Source organism: Stylophora pistillata, chromosome 12 (genome assembly GCF_964205215.1).
Source record: "Stylophora pistillata chromosome 12, jaStyPist1.2, whole genome shotgun sequence".
NCBI classification, from domain to species: domain Eukaryota; kingdom Metazoa; phylum Cnidaria; class Anthozoa; order Scleractinia; family Pocilloporidae; genus Stylophora; species Stylophora pistillata.
Window position 1 is genome coordinate 6,037,040 of NC_142530.1, and position 20,461 is coordinate 6,057,500.

Below are 20,461 nucleotides of genomic sequence, written 5' to 3' on the forward strand. Positions count from 1 at the left end.
AGAGTCTCTGGGGTTATTTAAACGTAAGATCAATGACATTTTTTAAGTCTAACGCACGGCATTGACGGAAAACAGCTTTAGTGTTATAGTATGTAGTTTTAATTTTAAATATCTTAGCGTATGTGATATGTATTTTTATAGGCTGATGAATTGATCGTGTCTAAATAAAGATTACAATACAATACAATACAATAAATGCACCGAAGCATATATATGCATGAAAACATCACGGAAAAATTGAACTGTTTCGAAATGAAATTTACTCTACGTTTACTCCTCTCTAAATGTATAGCGATGAAAGAAATACGGAATACTTGTTCTCCATTATCGAATTCTTACTTTGCCGTTATTACGGTACTCGCAAAACCTGAACATTTCAGTCCCAGATGCATTTCTCTTCCGTGCGGCTGAATAATTATTTACCTTCCCATCAAACGCATGATAGGTGCCACGTGTTAGTACTATGCAAGAAAAAACTATCTAAATCTAAGAAATATCTATATATAATAAACTCGTGATATGGAACACGTTTACACCACAGTGCACTAACCAAAACGGCGGACGATTATATAAATTTAGGATCGACTCTTAATAAATATTTCTGGAAACATTACATGATCCCAGCATACTTTGCAGTACGATAACATGATGACCTCCTCGTAAACATTAGGAGGGAAAAGTCCGAATCCTGGTTACTTAGCTTTGGGTTCGTTTACAATCGTGTATGCAACGCCCTGTTCCATTACGTAAACTAAAGATGTTCTCGGCAAAGATTTCTATTGGAATGATGTTTCTGTTGTGGTTCCTTTTAACTTCTGAGTGTGACGCTTGGCGGAGACGTCGTCGTCGTCGTCGTGTATGTCCAGTGCAAAACTGTGTTGTCGCGTCTTGGTCACACTGGAGTTCTTGCACAGCAGACCGATGTGGAGCGCAAGGCCATCGACGTCGATCAAGAACGATAGAATCAGAGCCTTCTTGTGGCGGAACAGAATGCCCTGACAACCTTGTAGAAACTCGGCAGTGCTATGGGAGTAACCCAGTCGACTGTGTTGTTTCGTCTTGGTCACACTGGAGTTCTTGCACAGCAGACCGATGTGGAGAGCAAGGCCATCGACGTCGATCAAGAACGATAGTATCAAAGCCTTCTTGTGGTGGAACAGCATGCCCTGACAACCTTGTAGAAACTCGGCAGTGCTATGGGAGTAACCCAGTCGACTGTGTTGTTTCGTCTTGGTCACACTGGAGTTCTTGCACAGCAGACCGATGTGGAGAGCAAGGCCATCGACGTCGATCAAGAACGATAGTATCAAAGCCTTCTTGTGGTGGAACAGCATGCCCTGACAACCTTGTAGAAACTCGGCAGTGCTATGGGAGTAACCCAGTCGACTGTGTTGTCGCGTCTTGGTCACACTGGAGTTATTGCACAGTAGACCGATGTAGAGAGCAAGGCCATCGACGTCGATCAAGAACGATAGTATCAAAGCCTTCTTGTGGTGGAACAGCATGCCCTGACAACCTTGTAGAAACTCGGCAGTGCTATGGGAGTAAGCCAGTCGACTGTCAACTAAGCTACTGGTCAGAATGGAGCGGTTGTACAACTCCTTGTGGCGTATCAGGAACTCAGTCAAGCTTTCGTCACCGAATCACTGTTGAGCAATGTGGCGGTACGTGCTCATCTTCCCGCAGGAAAACGAGATCGTGCCCACATCCAGGCTGTTTTAATGGAGGAAGTCTACGAGATGGGGCTTGTTTCTGTAAAGAAGGGTTTTCCGGGGATTGCTGTCAGAAGCAAGGTAATTAGTTGAAGAAAACTTAAAACTTTTAGAGCGAATATTTGAATTGACACAGTGAAAATCGAAAAATGTGGTACGTGATCGAAAAATTGAAAACCTCCGTATTTTTCCCAGAAATACCTCATAGTGAACTAAGAAGCGTGGGAAGTTTTTTTTCCCCAGACTCGCTTCTTTATACTAGAAAAAAAATACGATAACTGAAACGAGCGTCGGTAGCCGTAAAATGGCGGAAATTACTGCTCCGAGTAGAGGCAAATGAACTTTAATTTGCTAATGAAAAGCGCAAGAGAAAGCAAGCTCGTATCAATTCGACACATTTGTAGAGGAAGATCGAGGCATGGCTCAAGTCGAAAACGGGACCATTTCATTTAATTTTGATATCACAGAAAGCTTTCAAAAATCACCAATATTTCAAAATCCAACTATCACATTTCGCAGCAACGTTTCAATTATCATTTTCCCCATGCGGTATAACACAGAATCGGTTCAGGTTAAGCTCATGATAAGTGGAAATTGTGTTTTTTTCGAGGATATAAAAATATAAAAATTAGTTTGAGGCTTTTCATTTCTGCACGGAAAAACCGGGCTGAACTTTGTGAAAGTCGCAACATCGTCATTTACGTCATGATATGATCTACTTAGGAACCTTGTGGTTAAATCCGAAGTTCCAAGCATATTTTAGAAGTTAGTACCGTGTTCGATCACGAAATCGATAACAGTAAGCTAACCAAGCATAGCTAACTACGGGAGATTGGTTTTTATCTCTGCTCTCGTTTAAAATTCTCGTCCATTTCCCATGGCGAAATTGTTTTACAATAACACATTCCGTAAGCTAGGAGGGCGTCTGTTTTTCTTTGCGTATTCGAACACCCATAAGTCTTAAGAAAGTTCGAGGGTAAACTTGAGCTTCATTGTGGACTTGAAAGAGGACAATTCAATCATTTATAACGGCAGGTCAAATGCTCTTCGCCGAAGACGTTGAAAACGGGAAACAATCAGATACTACTATGAATTCAACATACCTAAGCGTTTGTCAAGCACGGTCGAGATCTTTTCAATCACAAAAACACATTTGATTGTTTCCTTCTTGCGTTTTTTTCAGGCACGAGAATCACACTTTTAAAAGCTTGTTCATTAGTTGATATAAACTATGTTACCTTGGAAGAGTGTTTCACTGAAAAGCAGAGATACAACTATGGGAGATTCACCCCCACCCCCTCCCCCGTTGAAAACTCCTATGGTAACTATTTTTAAATCGAAAATCGTTAGACTCAGTCCTGTGTGAAAGAAGACACTGTGGCACGGTTTTTCTCGGTGATTATCAAACAGATGACATTGTTAGGTTGAGGGATACTGAAAGTATTATGCTAGAAGAAAAAATGATGCATCGATCAATTCAAAGCTTCAACATTGCCTCCCCTCAGGAATTTTAACTTTTGAAGTTTGGTTCCAGCCCCCCTGGGCCAAAATCATGTTCAAATGCCCTGCCCAGGCGCTAGATCTTAGTGGTTCTCGATGGGGTTAACTATAAGCCGTAAAACGGCAAAAGTTAGTCATTAGGCGTACAAATTTGACAAATTCTAACCGTCAGTCCTTAAAATAATGTAACCGTGAAATTATAGCATAAGCCGTATAAAATGGCCAAAAAATGTAGCCGTTAGCCGTGAAAGCCATCTTTCTATTGAGACCATCATTTCATTGTCACATCTTTTGTAAAAGGCACGACCAGCAATTGATTTGACTATTCAAGCTCAAAAACCTAGACCTTATAGACCCTAAATTCTGAGTCATCCGCTTTAAGTACCTCCACATTAAAAGGTAAACCACAAGTATTCCACTGGAAAGACTTAACACTTCCGGTTCAAATTCCCTAACCCACCCAAGTAGGGTTGAAAGGACGACAGTCAAAAGCCTGTGGGTTGCTCGGATGTTGAAGCTGCTATCAATCGGTGTATAACGTCACTGACACCAATTCAACATTTTTTTAACGTCAAAATCTAGAACAAGGAATGTCAATTAGCACGCTAGGCAAAACTAATTCGCCTGAGTTAACGACCACACCTACAAAAATAAAACAAGCTTGTAATCATACAATGAATTTCTAGCAGAAAAACGCAAACACGAGGTGAAAAGTTGCAAGGACATGTATTTTTAAACAAAAAGCTCAGTGAGAAAATAAACCATCGATGAAAATACCTCGAGCTTGAAGGTTATAACAACTTACTATGTGGCAGGATAGTCTTCAGGTAAATCCGAGCGTTCTGATTAGTTCTTACTCGGTATGGATTTTGCCATACGGACCACTTCCGCGGAAGCGGTCACAAGCCGTATATTTTTGTTCGTGAAAGCCGAAAAATTAAAATCAAAGAAGTTTTCCCGAACGCCATGATAAAATATTTAGTAACATCGCTCGCTCTGTACTACCACGATTTTGGGCCAATAATCCTCAGTACGGCTCTCGCGCTTGGTTAGTAAGAAGTTATTATTTGTGTCAACTGCTCATTTGTCTTCCTTTAATTATATTTGGACAGCCTCTGTAATTAAGAAGGCTGACACATTTTAATGTTTACGGAGGCTTTTAAGTCTCTGTGAGCAAACAACAAATTTAAAGAAAATCCGGAACAACGTGCCGTGCCATTTTGGCAGTTCAACAAGACCGGTGCTTTGCAGCATTTTGGAAATCTTCCTCGAAACGATAATTTTTAACCACGAAAACCTGAAAAAAGGGTTTGCTAGAAAATTTTTCTCAAAAATGCCTTACTAATTCGGCGATAAGACCCGCGCGTTTTTTCCTTTAGCATGGCTGTATATCTCTTCTAGAATATAATGCACGGCATCTTTATGACCCTCTCCTTCATCCAACGCCTGAAAAACAGTAATGCCCGGAACAGGTGATCTAGTCTGATTGCTGGAAGGTACGTTAATAATTGGTGCTTGATCTAAAATTAAATATCGGCCTCAAGACCGGTATTGCTGACAGTCTTTAGGTGTTTAGAAATGACTTTAAGGCGCGACAGACATTAGCTGAAATAGTATCAAAAGGATCAAAAGAATTACCTTTTCACCGAATTTTGTTTGTCTACCAATAACGGAGAGGTGAACACTCAAATTTCAAATATTTGCTTTGACGAAGGGCTAACGCTCGAAAAGTCAGTTTTTAAACTCATTACCGGTGGCCATTTTACATTATCAACTTAGTTGTTCAAACCAAATTAAATTATCTTGCTACGTTTGGGTCCACTTTGAACGGCTTAAAGACAAGAGGATGAAAGATTTGACACATTACCTTCTACGTACAAGCAGGCTTCAGAATATTGATCAGATATGTTATTGGTAATGATAGATCTTACCGAAATTAACTTCCCGATGAAATGAACTCAGGAATAATACTATGCAATATGTGTTTCTGATTTGAGAGAGTGACAGCTATGGCAACAACACGAGCAGAATTTTGGACTTTGCCACATTTACATGTAAATATTCAAGAGGTGTATATTTCAAAACGAATCCTTTCAATTTATATGCTTTAACTCTCAATTCAATTTTATTTAGATGAAGCATAAACTCCAATTTTTCCAATGAAACTCCCCGCCTCCTTAGAATACAATAAAACAAAAAGAAAGCAGAACAATGACAGCATGATTCTTTCGCGTTGACTGGCATGGCCTTCGATTCACATGTATTGTAATCCTTAGAGAAATGACGGCGTGGGCTGGCTCCAACGCTTAAAGTCTCGGAGGGAACTATCCAGCCTTAATCGCCCGTCACGTTGTGCATTGAACAGGATTTCAATAGAGGTGCAACACGATGGGCATGTCACGCTCGTTTCAACGAATAACTTGTCTTTCTCCGTCTGTCGCCAGAGTCCACGGAAATTGTTTAAAAAATTGACATCTTTTAATAACGTCCTATGCAGGGAACATTTGGCGTTGCGGCGGACTCAGGGAAGTTGACTGCCTACTTAGTTCCTGGTCAGTGTGGAGTGCTTGTTCAACAAAGTGTGGTGTAGGGGGGGAGCAGACTAGCACACGTAGCCTGATAATTCCAGAGCAGTGTGGAGGTACATGCCCCGGAGGATCTAATTTAACAATGACACGAGCCTGCCCTCAGAGGAGTTGTTGGTATGGAGGTAATCTAACGGATGGAGTATGTATTTGTAAAGCGGGCTATTATGGTGTCTGCTGTGACATCGCTGCGAAAGGTAAAACTAGACAGTAAAAGGAATAATGACGTAATAGTTATAGAAATCTCGTTTTCTGACTTGGTTGAAATGATAAAAACTATCGAAAGGGCTATATCTCCCCGAATAAGTCTGCGTTATTCAGTCGCTTCATCAAAAGCCCCCCTTCCGAATCTCTGATCTCGATCAAGCGTTTTGGTCTTAAAACTGTTGCGGCGCGAAAAAATAGAGAAAGAGCCTCAGTTTTCATCGTCATCCTGAGTGTTTGTTTTTATAAACTGATAAAGTGAAACCTAGAAAATCACTGAATTGCGGCGGATCCGATCTAGGTTGACTTATTCCTTTCTCTTCATCAAACTAAATGCTAGGCTTAAAACGCCAAAAGCAGGATAAAAAAAAAAAAAAACAAGGCTGAAATGTTCGTAGAGCTCCTTAAACTAAAACGAGTGTTAGGACTAGCCTTTATCAGACTATCTATGACAGGCGAAAAAGCAGGCGAGTGAAAAATGGTATTAGCGAGAGTCTGGCACAATTTTAAGAGCTATTCTATTTATTAGGTGTAATGAAACGTGATGTTTAAATGCGTAAGCAAATTTCTCTCAATAAAGAAACGACAACTTTGAGTTTAAATTTCCAAGACATGTTTCGACATTCTCATGTCATCTTCAGTTGCAAATGAGCTTTTAACGGTTGTACATTTAAATTATTCAGGTACGCTAGGGCTACGTTACACTTTGAATATCAAATACGCGAAAAATGTAAATAGCGCGCGCTTGACTAGACCAAATAATAATAATAATAATAATAATAATAATAATAATATTAATAATAATAATAATAAAATAAAAGACCAAGGAACAACATAATTAAAAGGAAAGAGACAATTCTAGATGCTTCAATTGCTGATTAAGAATGAGTTTTTTCCACTTAATATGCAATGCCTCTTTGATCTTAATTTGGTATTTTGAAGCTGCAGAATCTAAGATCGTGAAACATTCTGTATCACAAGAGTCAAGACAGGCCCTTGATGAGTGCAGGTGCTTGTAAATGTGCGAAGTTTTGTCCGACAAGAGGTGCTCACGAACTCGTGTACGAATGTGGTGAGTGGTCTCACCAATGTAACTGGCATCCCAGCCAGCACACGAAAATTTATAAACGACACGCGAGCGTAGACCTATCGGTACTGAATCTTTCACACTGAACATGTTTCTGAGTTTAAACGTACTGAAGACTAACTTAACATCTAAATCAGCTCTACAATAACGTTTCAGTAGTTGTCTAAACTTAGTCTGAGCGATGTTTGAAAACCGGCCAACATAGCGGGGAAGTTTACAATAGTGCGCAGAAGGTTTACCGGAGTTAGAAGAGGCATTCTGCCCTTGCCAGTAGGAGAAGGATTATTTTTCTCAGCTAGATACCTGTAAATGGTCTTGTCTATGACCCAAGATGGAAAACAATTTTTCCGTAGCAAGAAGATAAGTTTCTTGACATCCAGCTGAAAACCAACCCAGGAATTATTGATCTTATATACTCTGTCAATCAATGTTATGACTAAACCTAATTTGTAGATCAAAGGGGCGAAGCTAAAATAATTAGTAAGAAGACTAGTAAACGTCTTCTTGCGATATACACTAGTCGTTTCACAATGGAAAGGGAAATTGATAGGAAAATATCGTTTTTAGACATATTGTAGACAACAGTCATACATCCATTGTCACTAGTATATATCGCAAGAAGACGTTTACTGGTCTTCTTACTAATTATTTTAGCTTCGCCCCTTTGATCTACAAATTAGGTTTAGTCAGAACATTGATTGACAGAGTATATAAGATCAATAATTCTTGGGTTGGTTTTCATCTGGATGTCAAGAAACTTATTTTCTTGTTACGGAAAAATTGTTTTCCATCTTGGGTCATAGACAAGATCATTTACAGGTATCTAGTTAAGAAAAATAATCCTTCTCCTACTGGGAAGAATGCCTCTTCTAACTCCGGTAAACCTTCTTCGCATTATTGTAAACTTCCCCGCTATGTTGGCCGGTTTTCAAACATCGCTCAGACTAAGTTCAGACAACTACTCAAACGTTATTGTAGAGCTGATTTAGATGTTAAGTTAGTCTTCAGTACGTTTAAACTCAGAAACATGTTCGGTGTGGAAGATTCAGTACCGATAGGTCTACGTTCGGGTGTCGTTTATAAATTTTCGTGTGCTGGCTGGGATGCCAGTTACATTGGTGAGACCACTCGCCACATTTGTACACGAGTTCGTGAGCACCTCTTGTCGGACAAAACTTCGCACATTTACAAGCACCTGCACTCATCAAGGGCCTGTCTTGACCCTTGTGATACAGAGTGTTTCACGATCTTAGATTCTGCAGCTTCAAAATACTAAATTAAGATCAAAGAGGCATTGCATTTAAGTGGGAAAACCCATTCTTAATCAGCAATTGAAGCATCTAGAATTGTCTCTTTCCTTTTAATTATGTTGTTCCTTGGTCTTTTATTCTATTATTATTATTATTATAATTATTATTTTTTTGGTCTAGTCAAGCGCGCGCTATTTACATTTTTTGCGTATTTAATATTCAAATTGTAACGTAGCCCTAACGTACCTGAATAATTTAAATGTACAACCGTTAAAAGCTCATTTGCAACTGAAGATGACATGAGAATGTCGAACCATGTCTTGGAAATTTAAACTCAAAGTTGTCGTTTCTTTATTGAGAGTTATTGTCATTCTGCTGTCTGTACGTCCTTTTGGTAAACAAATTTATATCTACAGAACCAAGTTTTTTTGTGTTTGTCATTGAGTTCAAATTTGAAAAGGAAATTCTAAAGCTTTTTTTAAATTTTATTTTATTGCTTGAAAAGCGGCTCAGCGATCATTCAAATGACTTCCCCTGTTAATCTTAATCAATTTTTTCATCGCCTATATTATTTCTTATCCTTTTCAGATACAGATACAGGTACATATACAGATACAGATACAGATACAGATAAAAGCTTATCAAAAATCCTGATCGTGGTAGTAGTGATGGTAGGTTTTGTTGTCGTCGTCCCCGTCATCGCCGTCATCGCGTGTAAATTTTATTTTGGGAGATGTACCTTGCATTGGCCTTGAAAATCAACATTGTAAGTTTTACGCTTAAAACACTACAAGCGAAATAAAGTAAAACAAGAGTCAAATGGTTGTAGAGCTTCTTCGACTATAATGATTGTAAGGACTAACCTTTGCCAAGCTATCTGTTATAGGGGACAGGCGAAAAGCGGGAAAATGAAAAATAGTATTAGCGTGAGCCTGCTACAGGTTATACAAGGACTCGAACCGGGATTCTAAGTTAGGCCAGAGCTAGGTAATCAGATTTGAGAATCTACATGTTTTTCTACCTTTTGCCGCGGTCAAACCACAATTGGATCAGAGCTTTTAGTTTTAAGTCTTTTAGTATTAATTAAACACCCCTAAACTTCTTTCTCTTCAAAGTTATATTTTTTGGGAGCAAGTCAAAAATGAATATGCTATTAATAAAAGGGAATTACCGAGCTCGTTCATGGGACAATGACGATTGAACTCAGAGGCGAGTACAGGCTCTATTGAGAGCTGCTATTTTGTCTAGGAGAATGCGCAACTGACGCGCATAACGTTGTGCCCAGCGAGGATACGCAATGCAATACTTCGAAATAAAAAATTTTATTGTATCTCCAAAAAGTCTAAGGCATAAATGTGAAGTATCAAAACTTAGAATCGCGGTCTACTCTGATTGATCAACCAAGCAATGAAAAGCTAACAATGAGTGCATCGTTAATGTCATGGTAGGCAAAAAAAAATCGTAAAACAAAAATTGAATTATTTGCATCTTGGCGCGTTGGAGTAAACGTCTTTGGTGGCAGAGAGATACGGCGTGAATGTACGGGGATTGTAATAGGGTTTCACTCAGTCTGTTGCCATTCACTTCGAAAGTTAAAACGTTTGACGGGCCTGCGCGACTCCTGTCATTCATCCATGACGAATTCGTTCTTAGGAGGCAACTGACGTTCTTTAGAGAGACTCTAAACTGAAATCTGCCTACGAATCTCGACACAAATGGCAACAGTTACACTCACAACCGATGGCAGGATGAATAATTTCAAAGTCAGTAATTATATTCGTAGACGCGAGTTATTTAACTGTGAATTGACCCTTGACATGCAAACGCATATTAGAGAGACAGAGATCTTGTAATAGACGAACTTTTTCCACCGAGCGTAAATACGGGATTTGTAAAAGGAGAAGCCCCACGCCTCCTAGGAACGAATTTGTCGCGCTCCACGTTTAATAAAAACGTATAGAGTTTCAAGTTCTCCTTCGAGAATAGAGGAAACCTATATGAGGGTTTTGAGAAACGTATCTCTGGAGTTATTACTTTTCAGGAGAAAAGTATACTCTGAAACAAAGAAAATAGCGCGGGCACAGAAGAAAATATTGCCTTTTGTAACACAATCTCATCCGGCTTTGCCAACTCCGGCCTCAAGAACATACAGATGGAGAATTATGACGCCTCAAAACTGACCCTTATTATCACATCGCAAAGGAAAGTCACCAAAAGATATCCTTGTAAGAGCTAAACTTTGAAGGTAGAAGATTTGAAAGCGCTAGCGAATGGTAGGAGACGCACAGGCCTATCAACACCTTTCAACGGTCGACTGCCTTTCGCAAGGTAGAGGTTTTCATGGATCAAGTGACTCTTTTCATCGCTCTAATTAAATTGTCCTTCATCCAGTGATCAAGATAGAAGATTTACCACACAACAAACGCGATTATTTAATTTTCCTTCACTTAGGAAGGTAGATTTACAACATGATTGATAAATGCCCTTGCAGCAGCAACGATATGTAACGCAACACACTAAACATGCACAACAATGGGCCTTTTCGCTCCACAAAGGGGTCTTAAACACTATCACTTAGATGCGTAGAAAATTTGTACTGTTGGAGCGCGTTTGAGCGCACTTGGTCAGAGCTGTTGAAGAAGGATCAAAGTGGCCATAAAAATCTTTGAAAGGCTTCAAACTACGACTTACAACGAATCTTACCTGCTCGAAAACCGGTCTCAAATTACATGCTAAAATACAGTGCTTGCGTTTGTCCTTGAGAACGATATGATACATGACAAATACGCACGAAAAATACTTCTACACGTTCAGAATATATCAAATTATATTTACCTATAGTCAAAAGAAAAGGAAACGGCCTAATGTTTACGTAATATTCGGTCAAACTCTACCCATTTCTACCACTTTTACCGCCATATTGAAAATAACGCTACCACAATGCAATGCAATCGGAGTGCGCACACCGCCTGATGTCATTGTAATTTTGTTAAAGATCTCACTCGGATGATGGCTTGAGTCCTCACGAGGTACCGAGGCATCTTTGTATTGAAATAAACTTTTAAGCTGCTTTTTATTATCTACCCAGATGCAAATGTCATTCTATAATGTTTTTGTTGAGGGATTCTCCGCCCTACGTTCCAAACGATATCCTTTATGTGTCATTTTTTAACTGTAAGAAGATTAACGAGTGAGGAGTTTTGCTTTAAAACTGAGTGACTTGCACTGATTTTTCTTCTAAAAAGCGCTCATATACCTCTAGTCTGGAAATGTGTTACTTCAGGGAAGCCCATCCCAGAATATATCCAGCGCTGTAAGCTCTTTAGGAGAGAACTCAAGTTCAAAGAAGTTTCATGTGTAATCACAGTGCTCAATAAGCTGAAACAAGGATATTAAAAGTTGCTTTGTGTTTTTCACTAATTTTTGTTTTTATTTATATTTAATTAAAATGATTTCAAGCCGAGCAATTTGTATTAAACAAGTACGGGGGGTATTTGGCAAAAATTATAACCGAAAGAAAAAGTAGAAGCCAGAAGGCGCTAGAGAGCCTGCTTATCTCAAACTGTCTCAGGAATAAGTTGATTACTGCGACATGTTTTAACTTTTGAGCCAAATTTCAACTTTATGATCGAGTAGGGATTCCGAGCAGCCATTGATTAATTTCGTTGAAATTTCCGCAAGTGCATCCTTATGTTATTTACTGAATAAATAATAAAAGATTTTTGTCTTAGTCTCTTTGCTATTCCTTGAATATCAAATCGTTCTATCTCCTTAACAGCCCGGAGAAACGTCAGACGTTATTACTTACGTCGTGGTCTAATTAAAAATATTATTTTGTGTCATGACTATGGGCTCTGAGCCATACCACTGATAGTGCGTGGGGGTTGTTTTTGGGGGGGGGGGGCAGCGGAGAAAGTGGGGAGGGGAGAAAGTGGGATGAGGTGAAATGTGAAGCTTGCGTTGATACAAAAATCAGGGTTTCTTTTACCTTTCTAGCGTTAGAATTAGTAGCTTGGCACAGATTGGGGAGTGGAAATTTTTGTTCATCGTCGGTGCTGTGCATTTCCGAACAAAATTTTGATAAGGATACCGAAAAAAGGTCTCCCACTTCGAGACAACTAAGATTCTATAGAGCATCTGCTTTCGCATCAAATGTTGACATTGCAGGAAATTCTATTTCCTCAACACCCATATAGAGCCGCAACGTTTTGCTTGTTGTAGAGGTGAACTTGGCTATTTAAGGTTACCTAGTCTATGACAGTTATTTTTTCACCATGAATAATTCCCGGTTCGTTACAGAATTTGAAGGGAAAAAAACTCCATTTTTCTTATTACATTAAATTGTTTCACCTTTTCAAGAAAACTCCAGTTCGCGCAATCGAATTTCATGCAACTTGTACCGAAAAATATGATATTTTTTTCACTAGTCTTGGTTTGGTTGGATATCGTCGGGTGGGCAATAACATCCATGATTCATTACGATACGTGGTTAGTTTTTAACAAAAGCTGAGCGTCGCAGGACAAATTCATTTAGGTAAATATGAAAAAAGTTTTCCATCATTTAACAGTAGGAATGACAGCCATGTCAACGACTAGCCTCAGGTCTTATGCATATTTCAAAATAATTTGTCGATTACAATAAGTGGTGCTTTGTTTGAGCTACGTTGCTACATCATTATGAATTTTTGGCTCATCCTCGGTGTAAAAACCTGTGAAGCTCACGAGTGACGTAAAACAAAGACAACAAAACATTATAAACAATAGCGTACAGCAAAACAATACCTCATGAAACAAAGAAAACCTCGTCAGGTTTCTACACCGAGGATGACCCGAATTTTTCGATGGCATGCACTAGATGCCTATTAAAGATAGAAAAGCCATCGTAATGAACGATTTCTTTTTCGTCTTATTGTGGATTCGGTAAACTGCATTCCTCCCTTGATCTTTGCTACATTGGCGTGTATTCATTCACTTTTAAATTTATATTTGTAAAACTGCATTCTTCTCTGGAGCATCGCTCCGTTACACAACACATCCCGTTTTTTATGAAATACATAAAACACGACTGCGACAACGGGAACTACAATCAAACAAGGTGTTATGATGCCTGTAAACACACCCTTATTGTCCCCTACGGAATGAAAATATGTTTCCAGTCGGCGAGACGAGTATATCAAGGTCACTTATGATCATAAATGTCGTGATCTTTATGCTTTCTTTTGTCATTATTTCAACACAATATGTGGAATATGGACGAGGAGGTGCATCGGCACTAGTTTCATTTTGTTGTGAGGCTCCAGTTTTAACTGTTAAATTTGTCAACTTCGGTTAATAGCCAAAAATACTATATTTCATTGTAATTTTATTCAATTTAGCTTTTCCTTTCTCTTTGCTTTGCGTGGGCACTTCTGGATCTTGTGCCACATACACTGCTTCATTGTTGGACTGATAAAGTAGCATTCAGCGCCTGACCTGCCGATACGACTGACCGCTATAATTTGACTATGGATTGAGACTCCAATGACTAGGATTCATCTTAAGTTGTTTGAAGTTGTAAATTCCGCGAGTTTCGCAACGAAAGACAATTACTACAATATTTTGGTGAACTAAACTCAGTTTAATTACAACGCAAGCGGTGACGTTTACGACAAATGATCGACAAGTTTATGACGCCTTTGTTTATTTAATCAATTTCGCCAAGGTTTGACCCGGGAGAAATTTTGTCGGAGGTGTCTGACGACAGATGGCTTAAAGTTTTCAGGTTTCCTCCACTTATTACCTTGTTTCTGGCAGCAATCCCCGGAAAACCCTTCTTTACAGAAACATGCTCCATCTCTTAGACTTCCTCCATTAAAACAGCCGGGATGTGGGCACGATCTCCTTCTCCTGAGGGAAGATGAACATGTACCGCCACATTGCTCTGTGGTAATTCGGTGACGAGAGCTTGTCTGTGTTCCAGATACGCCACAAGGAGTTGTACAACTCGGCGCTCCATTCTGACCAGTAGCTTAGTTCACATTCGACTGCCCTACTCCCATAGCACTGCCGAGTTTCGAAAAGGTTGTCAGGGCATGCTGTTCCACCACAAGAGGGCTTTGATACTATCATTCTTGATCGACTTTGAGAGCATCGCTCTCCACATCGGTCTGCAGTACTATAACTCCAGTATGACCAAGACATGACATCGCAGTTTTGTACTGGAAATCGACGATGACGACGACGACGACGACGACGACGTCTCGACGAAGCGTCACTGTCAGAAGTGAAAAAGAACCACAGCAGCAGCATTATTAAAATGAAAATCTTTGCCGAAAACATCGTTGGTGTACGATATGGAACTGCCGTTCACAGCTAAGTGTCGCAAACACGGATGTAAACGAGCCCAATACTGAGTAAACAGGACTCTGCAGTATCAGTGCCCGTGCGATATTCACAAGGAGGTCATACTCCTACTGCAACTGTTTGACAAGTAATTGTGGAAGACAGGAAGACATTGTTAGGAGCGACTCTGACATCTTGTTTTACGCACACCTCTTAAATTACGATATGTGATTGGTTGTTTCCAGTCATCTACCGATCATTAACCTCTCAATCAAAGGCCCGTTTACTCTACAAAAGATTAGTTCATAACGCAGTTAGTGCTCGTTTCCCAATTAATCCGGAGAAAAAGACCATAGAACAAAACAAATTAAAAGATTTCGAAAGCGTTCCTCAGAATGGATACATATATATATCGTTGAAATTACCTGATGAGTGTGGTCATTTTCGACCATACGAAAGGGAGCTGTCGTAAGAAAACGATGAACTACTTCTGAAGTCTTGAACCAGTTTGTTATAATTAAATATATATATATATATATACATTTGTTTTTGGAAACGTAGACCAAGGCTCAAACTCGCACTGATTATTATCTTGAGCTAACCTGGCGGGGTAGTTTCATTTCACTTGATGGACGAGACTGCTTATACCGTTGCCACAAATTAATTGAGCAAATTAATTTTCCCACTAAGGGTTCAGTTGTGCGACGCTTTGGAAGCTATCTGGAACAGCTTAGTAGCCCTTTTTTTGCTGAGTTGAATTAGTCGCAAAGAAATTGAAACTTCGACTGTAGTTAGAAATGTCATGACGAGGTTTTAATTGGAGGTGGTACCAATACCGATCTAGCTCACTTAAAATTGACATTGCAGCTCGACAGATCTACAATTTACAATGTTTGTTTTCAAAATAAAATCATTAAAGCAAAGGACAAGAACTTCTTAATGCAGTTTGCGTGACCTACAACTGATAACGCTAAAGTACTTAACCAAAAATAGGCGACCAATAGATATGTCAGTAGTTGTGGGTTATATTGACTGTATATCATTCAATTTTAGCACATTCAGATCTAAATGAAAAGTTTTTAGCTTTAATGTGCTGATTGCATTTCCAAAATCAGTGTAGGACAGTTGAGCTCTATAAAGTTGATAAACTGTAAACTGTATGTAAACTATACAGTCTGCAAATATTTTAAGAAGTATTTTACGTGTAGTAAATACTAGTGGTTCCTTTTCAGCTTCTAAGAAACGATTTCTTCCTTTCTCGGAATTTAACAATGGATTTATATGCTGGCGAGACATGAGGAATAGACGCTGTCATATACAGTTGGGCAATTTCATTTTTCCACCAGTAACGGAGAGGTGAACATTCAAATTGCAAATATTTGCTCTAACGAAAGGTTAACGCTCGAAAAGTCAGTTTTTAAACTCATTACGGTGGCCAATTTACATTATCAACTTAGTTGTTAAAATCAAATTAAATTATCTTGCTATGTTTGGTGTCCACTTTGAACGGCTTAAAAACAAGAGGATTAAAGAATTGACACATTATATGACTTTCTACGTACAAGCAGGCTTCATAATTTTGTTCAAATGTCACTGGCAATGATAGATCTTACTGATTTTTACTGCCCAATCACATCAACTCAGGATTAGTATTATGCAATGTGTGTTTTCTGATTTAAGAGGATTACAGTCATAGCAACATCACAAGCAGAATTTTGGACTTTGCCACTTTTATTTATTCGAGTGACGTATATTTCAACAAACCCTGTTATCCCATGGCAACGAATGTATTTACCCATCACGTCGACTTTGGAGGCAGCGTGGTCGAGTGGTTACTGTGCTGGACTTGTAATCTGGTGTCCCGGGTTCAAGTCCTCGACCCTGCCACTCACTGTATTTGTTTCTCGGTTGCCCCTGGTTCAACTCCCCAGCTGTACTCTGTAAATAGCCCACTGGTCTGCCCCCTACCTTTGGGGATTTTTAAGCACTTAGTTAACAATAACATAACATAATCTTTTTCTCAAGATAAAATCACATATCTTGAGTTACAACGTAAACTCATCAGGGAAACTATTACATGTCATATTTAAAAGTTATCCTGTTACTAAAAACGTTCTTAAACCTTTCAGTGTGGATTCTAGGGACAGAGACTGACGTATTTATAATATTGTACCTCATGTTCTTTTTCTAAGGTAAAAACTGGAAAAACGGGCATTCGGGGTCATTCGATCTTTTTTGTAGAGTGCCTTGTCCGCCTTCTCTTGCAAATCCCTGATATCTACATTCTTGGACATAAACTTCCTTTTCAAACACCGATCCAAAAAATTCTGTATTATAGAAAGGTCGGAGTCTGAGGCACCATAAACCGGCAGGGCATAAGAAAAATTTGGTAAAACTATAGCATTAAAAAGGTGATTACTTCCTCCTGGGACATTCCTTCCTTACGTAAAGATTCTAATATAAATAATGACTTGTTCGCCTTAATTACCTTCGCGCGCACGTGACTCCTATATTTACAACTTTGTTGGAAAGTAATACCTAATATGGATAAATCTGCACACTGCGGTATATCCCTAACTGGCGCGATGTCCTGATTGAAACCTTTCTTACGGAAGATAATCTCCTTGCATTTTGTTGGATTGCATGTCATGCGATAGCGGCTGGACCAGCTAAGAAACTGATCCACCAAGTCAGTGCGACAGTGGCCGTTTCCCCAAAAAGGGACGATAATTGTAGAGTCATCAGCATATTTAAACAAGGCTGGGCGACCTTCTAGATTGAACTCCAAATCATTAATAAACAGGTTAAAAAGATATGGCCCACTGACAATACCTTGTGTCGTACCCATATTAACCTCACGCCACTGTCCCTTAAACCCGATATAAACTACTCGCTGCTGGCGTTTCTCGAGAAAACTTAAATACCAGTTCATAACAAGGGGATTCAATGGCAACTGCCCAAGCTTAAATGACAGGAGTTCATGATTGACACAGTCAAATGCTTCGCTAAAGTTCACTGCAAACACTCGGACGGCTTTGCAGTCTTGCTCGTCTAAATAGCTGTAGATGATATGCTGCATGCTCAAGAGCGCATCAGTGCAACTCCCCCCTGTCTTATAAGCAAACTGTGTTGAACTCAGATGCTGTTCGACAATGTCTCGTGCATGGGTGTTATACACAGATTTCTCGAACGCACGTGCAATTACAGGCGTGATCTTAATTCCTCTGAAATCCTGCTTGCCCTTAGAGATATCAACTTTAGGGAGGAGGATCACGTGGGCCCTTTTCCACGAGGAGGGCCACTTGCCAGTTTTCAAGGAAACATTCCAGATCTTATAAATGACACTTGTAAAGATCTCAGCGTGATCACTCCAAATCCAAAAGGGAATGGGATCTGGTCCCATAGCGGTTCTCTTCAGATGTTGTAAGCAATTCCACATGTGTCTTTCTGATGTCTGAGGGGCTTCTAAGCTCTTATCCATAATAGCTGGTACAGGCTTCGTATATGCGTCATCAGTGCACAAATCGCCGAGGTAACCGTTTAGCTCCTCCAGTGATTTAGTGTCCAATGTAACATTAGCAGAAATGCTGCGTCGTTGGGACAAGTTATCTACGTGCTTCCACCATTCTCTGGATCCGACAGGTGCCTTTGCGTGTGTTCTTCTGTTCTTACTAATCAATTCGCTTTTTTTTTTTGTTAACCTCAGCCAACTGATCTTTATTCCTTTGAGCTATTCTTGACCTCACCCTCATTAACGATTTTACTAAGGGTGTTATCCACACCGGATCTCTTGATGACATTGGCACCGACCGTAACGGCATACATTCATCCATGTGATGTTTAATTTTTGCTTCTAAATTATTCACTGCCTCCTCGACATCATTTAAAATTAAGACACTGGCCCAATTCTCACTTGCTAGTTTTAAGTACAATCCCTCCTTACGGTGTCTTCTACAATCCCTAATGCGAACGTTTTGTCTGATCGGCTTTAATTTCGTTCCTGCTGGTAAAATGACCGCTGTGTGATCTGTTTTTATAGACACAAAGTATGGAGTGCTCTTTGCAAATAAATCCGGCCGGTTTGTGAAGACCTTCTTCAAATACGCATCACCCCTTAAGGGAAAACCCACAAGAGAGTCCCATCCTGTCATTAGAATAAACTCATTAGCGCCCAAGCCGATTCACATCGCACCCCGCAACAAGAGTCAAACCAGGCTGCTGATCTAGTGCATTGTCCATTAAGTGGGTTAAGTATCGTAAAAAATCCGCCGGTTGGTTTGTAGGTTTAGGCGGGTGATAAATACCACACCTTAATAACAAATGTCCCGAGGGTAATTTAAAAATCACATACAGCAGCTCGTAAAGCTTTGATCTGTAAACATCGATGATGTTCAAGTTACTCCTCGCGTAGATTGCAATCCCTCCCCTACTTCTTTTATCCAGTCCGGACCAGTTTCTATCCCGTCTAAAAATAGAATAGCCAGGAATGTTGACGATAGCATCCGGCATCTCTGGTTTTAAATACGTCTCTGATACAATACAGACATCAGTGTCTTTATTATTCAAATCGGCTTCCAGTGCCACTGCCGCTCGAACTCTGTTCTTAGTTTTGGCCAGACTACATATATTTGTAAATAAGAACTTTGGTACTGCAAATTCAAAAACAGTTCGCGAGATGGGGTTCTGCTTCCGTTTTGGAATTGGGACCAGGTTCTTCATATCCCTGGCCCTGATGGATGAGCTCCCATCTCCTCGAATACCAAAAATAACCGGAATCGATTTCTCATCACTACTTTCACCAGAAGATACCTTACTCACATCCACTCCCAATTCACGTCGCCAGCTGCCTTTCCGACAGCCTCTATACCGATAAAGATTAAAAATCTTCAGTTTCTGAACCACAGAAGGCATCGGTTTTAATCGGTTGTCTGGTTCTGGATTCAATTCCACGTCCATACAGATGCATATATCCAAACAGATATCCTGTTCCCTTGAAGCGATGGTTAACAAGCCACGTTTGTCCCATATCAATACAGAATACCGAAGACGAGCGTGACGCGAGCGCCGGGTTACGAGTCTTCCACTTGAACCAGGACCATACAGAAACACTGCGCCATTTCTAACTCCCGAATCCCCACAACAGGCCTTTCGAACGCTTAGCAAGAAGTTCGGCAAACTTTCTTGGACTATACGTTTTTCTAAATGGAAACATAGTAACAGAAGAAGAGGAGCTAAAATCCTCGTAGCAGCCATTTTGGTTACACATGTTAGTTTACATTGTGGCTGAAAAGCCCCTAAGGGGGAGCTTCAATTTACGAATTTATTTATTTCTTTTATCTAGATTCCGCGCTCTTGTAGTAGACATTATTTAATTAGTCCTTTGACAAAGGCATACCTTAACATACTTTATTCATATTTCTTAACTTGTCTGAACTCAGTTCAACAAGGATCAGGTTGGAAATATACCTTCGTGTTGATACATGAAACAAAGGCTCTCTCAGTCGCTAAGCCAGACTTGCTTTTGATTGTGTGATCGTTTCCGAATTTGATCCCGGAAATAGGAAAGGATCACTTATCCTGTAGGACATTCTAACTCACTAACTCAGTTAAAAACCAAACTGAAATTTAGATCTGGGTAAGAAAATCGTTTCTCTAAACAGACTCTCTAGAAAAGCAATGAGTTTGTTTCGAACAACTAAGAAAAAGTGATCACCTTCAGGAGCCCTTGAGACCGCAAACAGCCAATCAAATGCTATCCACCTGACGAACATGCGCATCTCAAAATGTCAACGAGACCCACTG

At 39.7% G+C, this 20,461-nt stretch overlaps 1 protein-coding gene, 1 long non-coding RNA gene and 1 pseudogene across 10 annotated transcripts in view; 1 reads left to right on the plus strand and 2 right to left on the minus strand.

The window, feature by feature from the left end:
* The window catches only part of LOC148718543 (uncharacterized), a 116,135-nt gene that overhangs the window by 34,246 nt on the left and 61,428 nt on the right, over positions 1-20,461 (minus strand). The gene's annotated exons all lie outside the window — the stretch shown is intronic.
* On the plus strand, positions 599-9,513 carry LOC148718545 (spondin-1-like). Its single transcript, XM_088740241.1, has 3 exons — positions 599-1,793; positions 5,710-5,994; positions 8,927-9,513. Exons 1-3 carry the CDS (start codon positions 725-727, stop codon positions 9,091-9,093), a joined length of 1,521 nt encoding a protein of 506 aa, XP_088596367.1. The 5' UTR covers positions 599-724; the 3' UTR covers positions 9,094-9,513.
* On the minus strand, positions 13,460-14,656 carry LOC148718546 (uncharacterized; annotated as a pseudogene).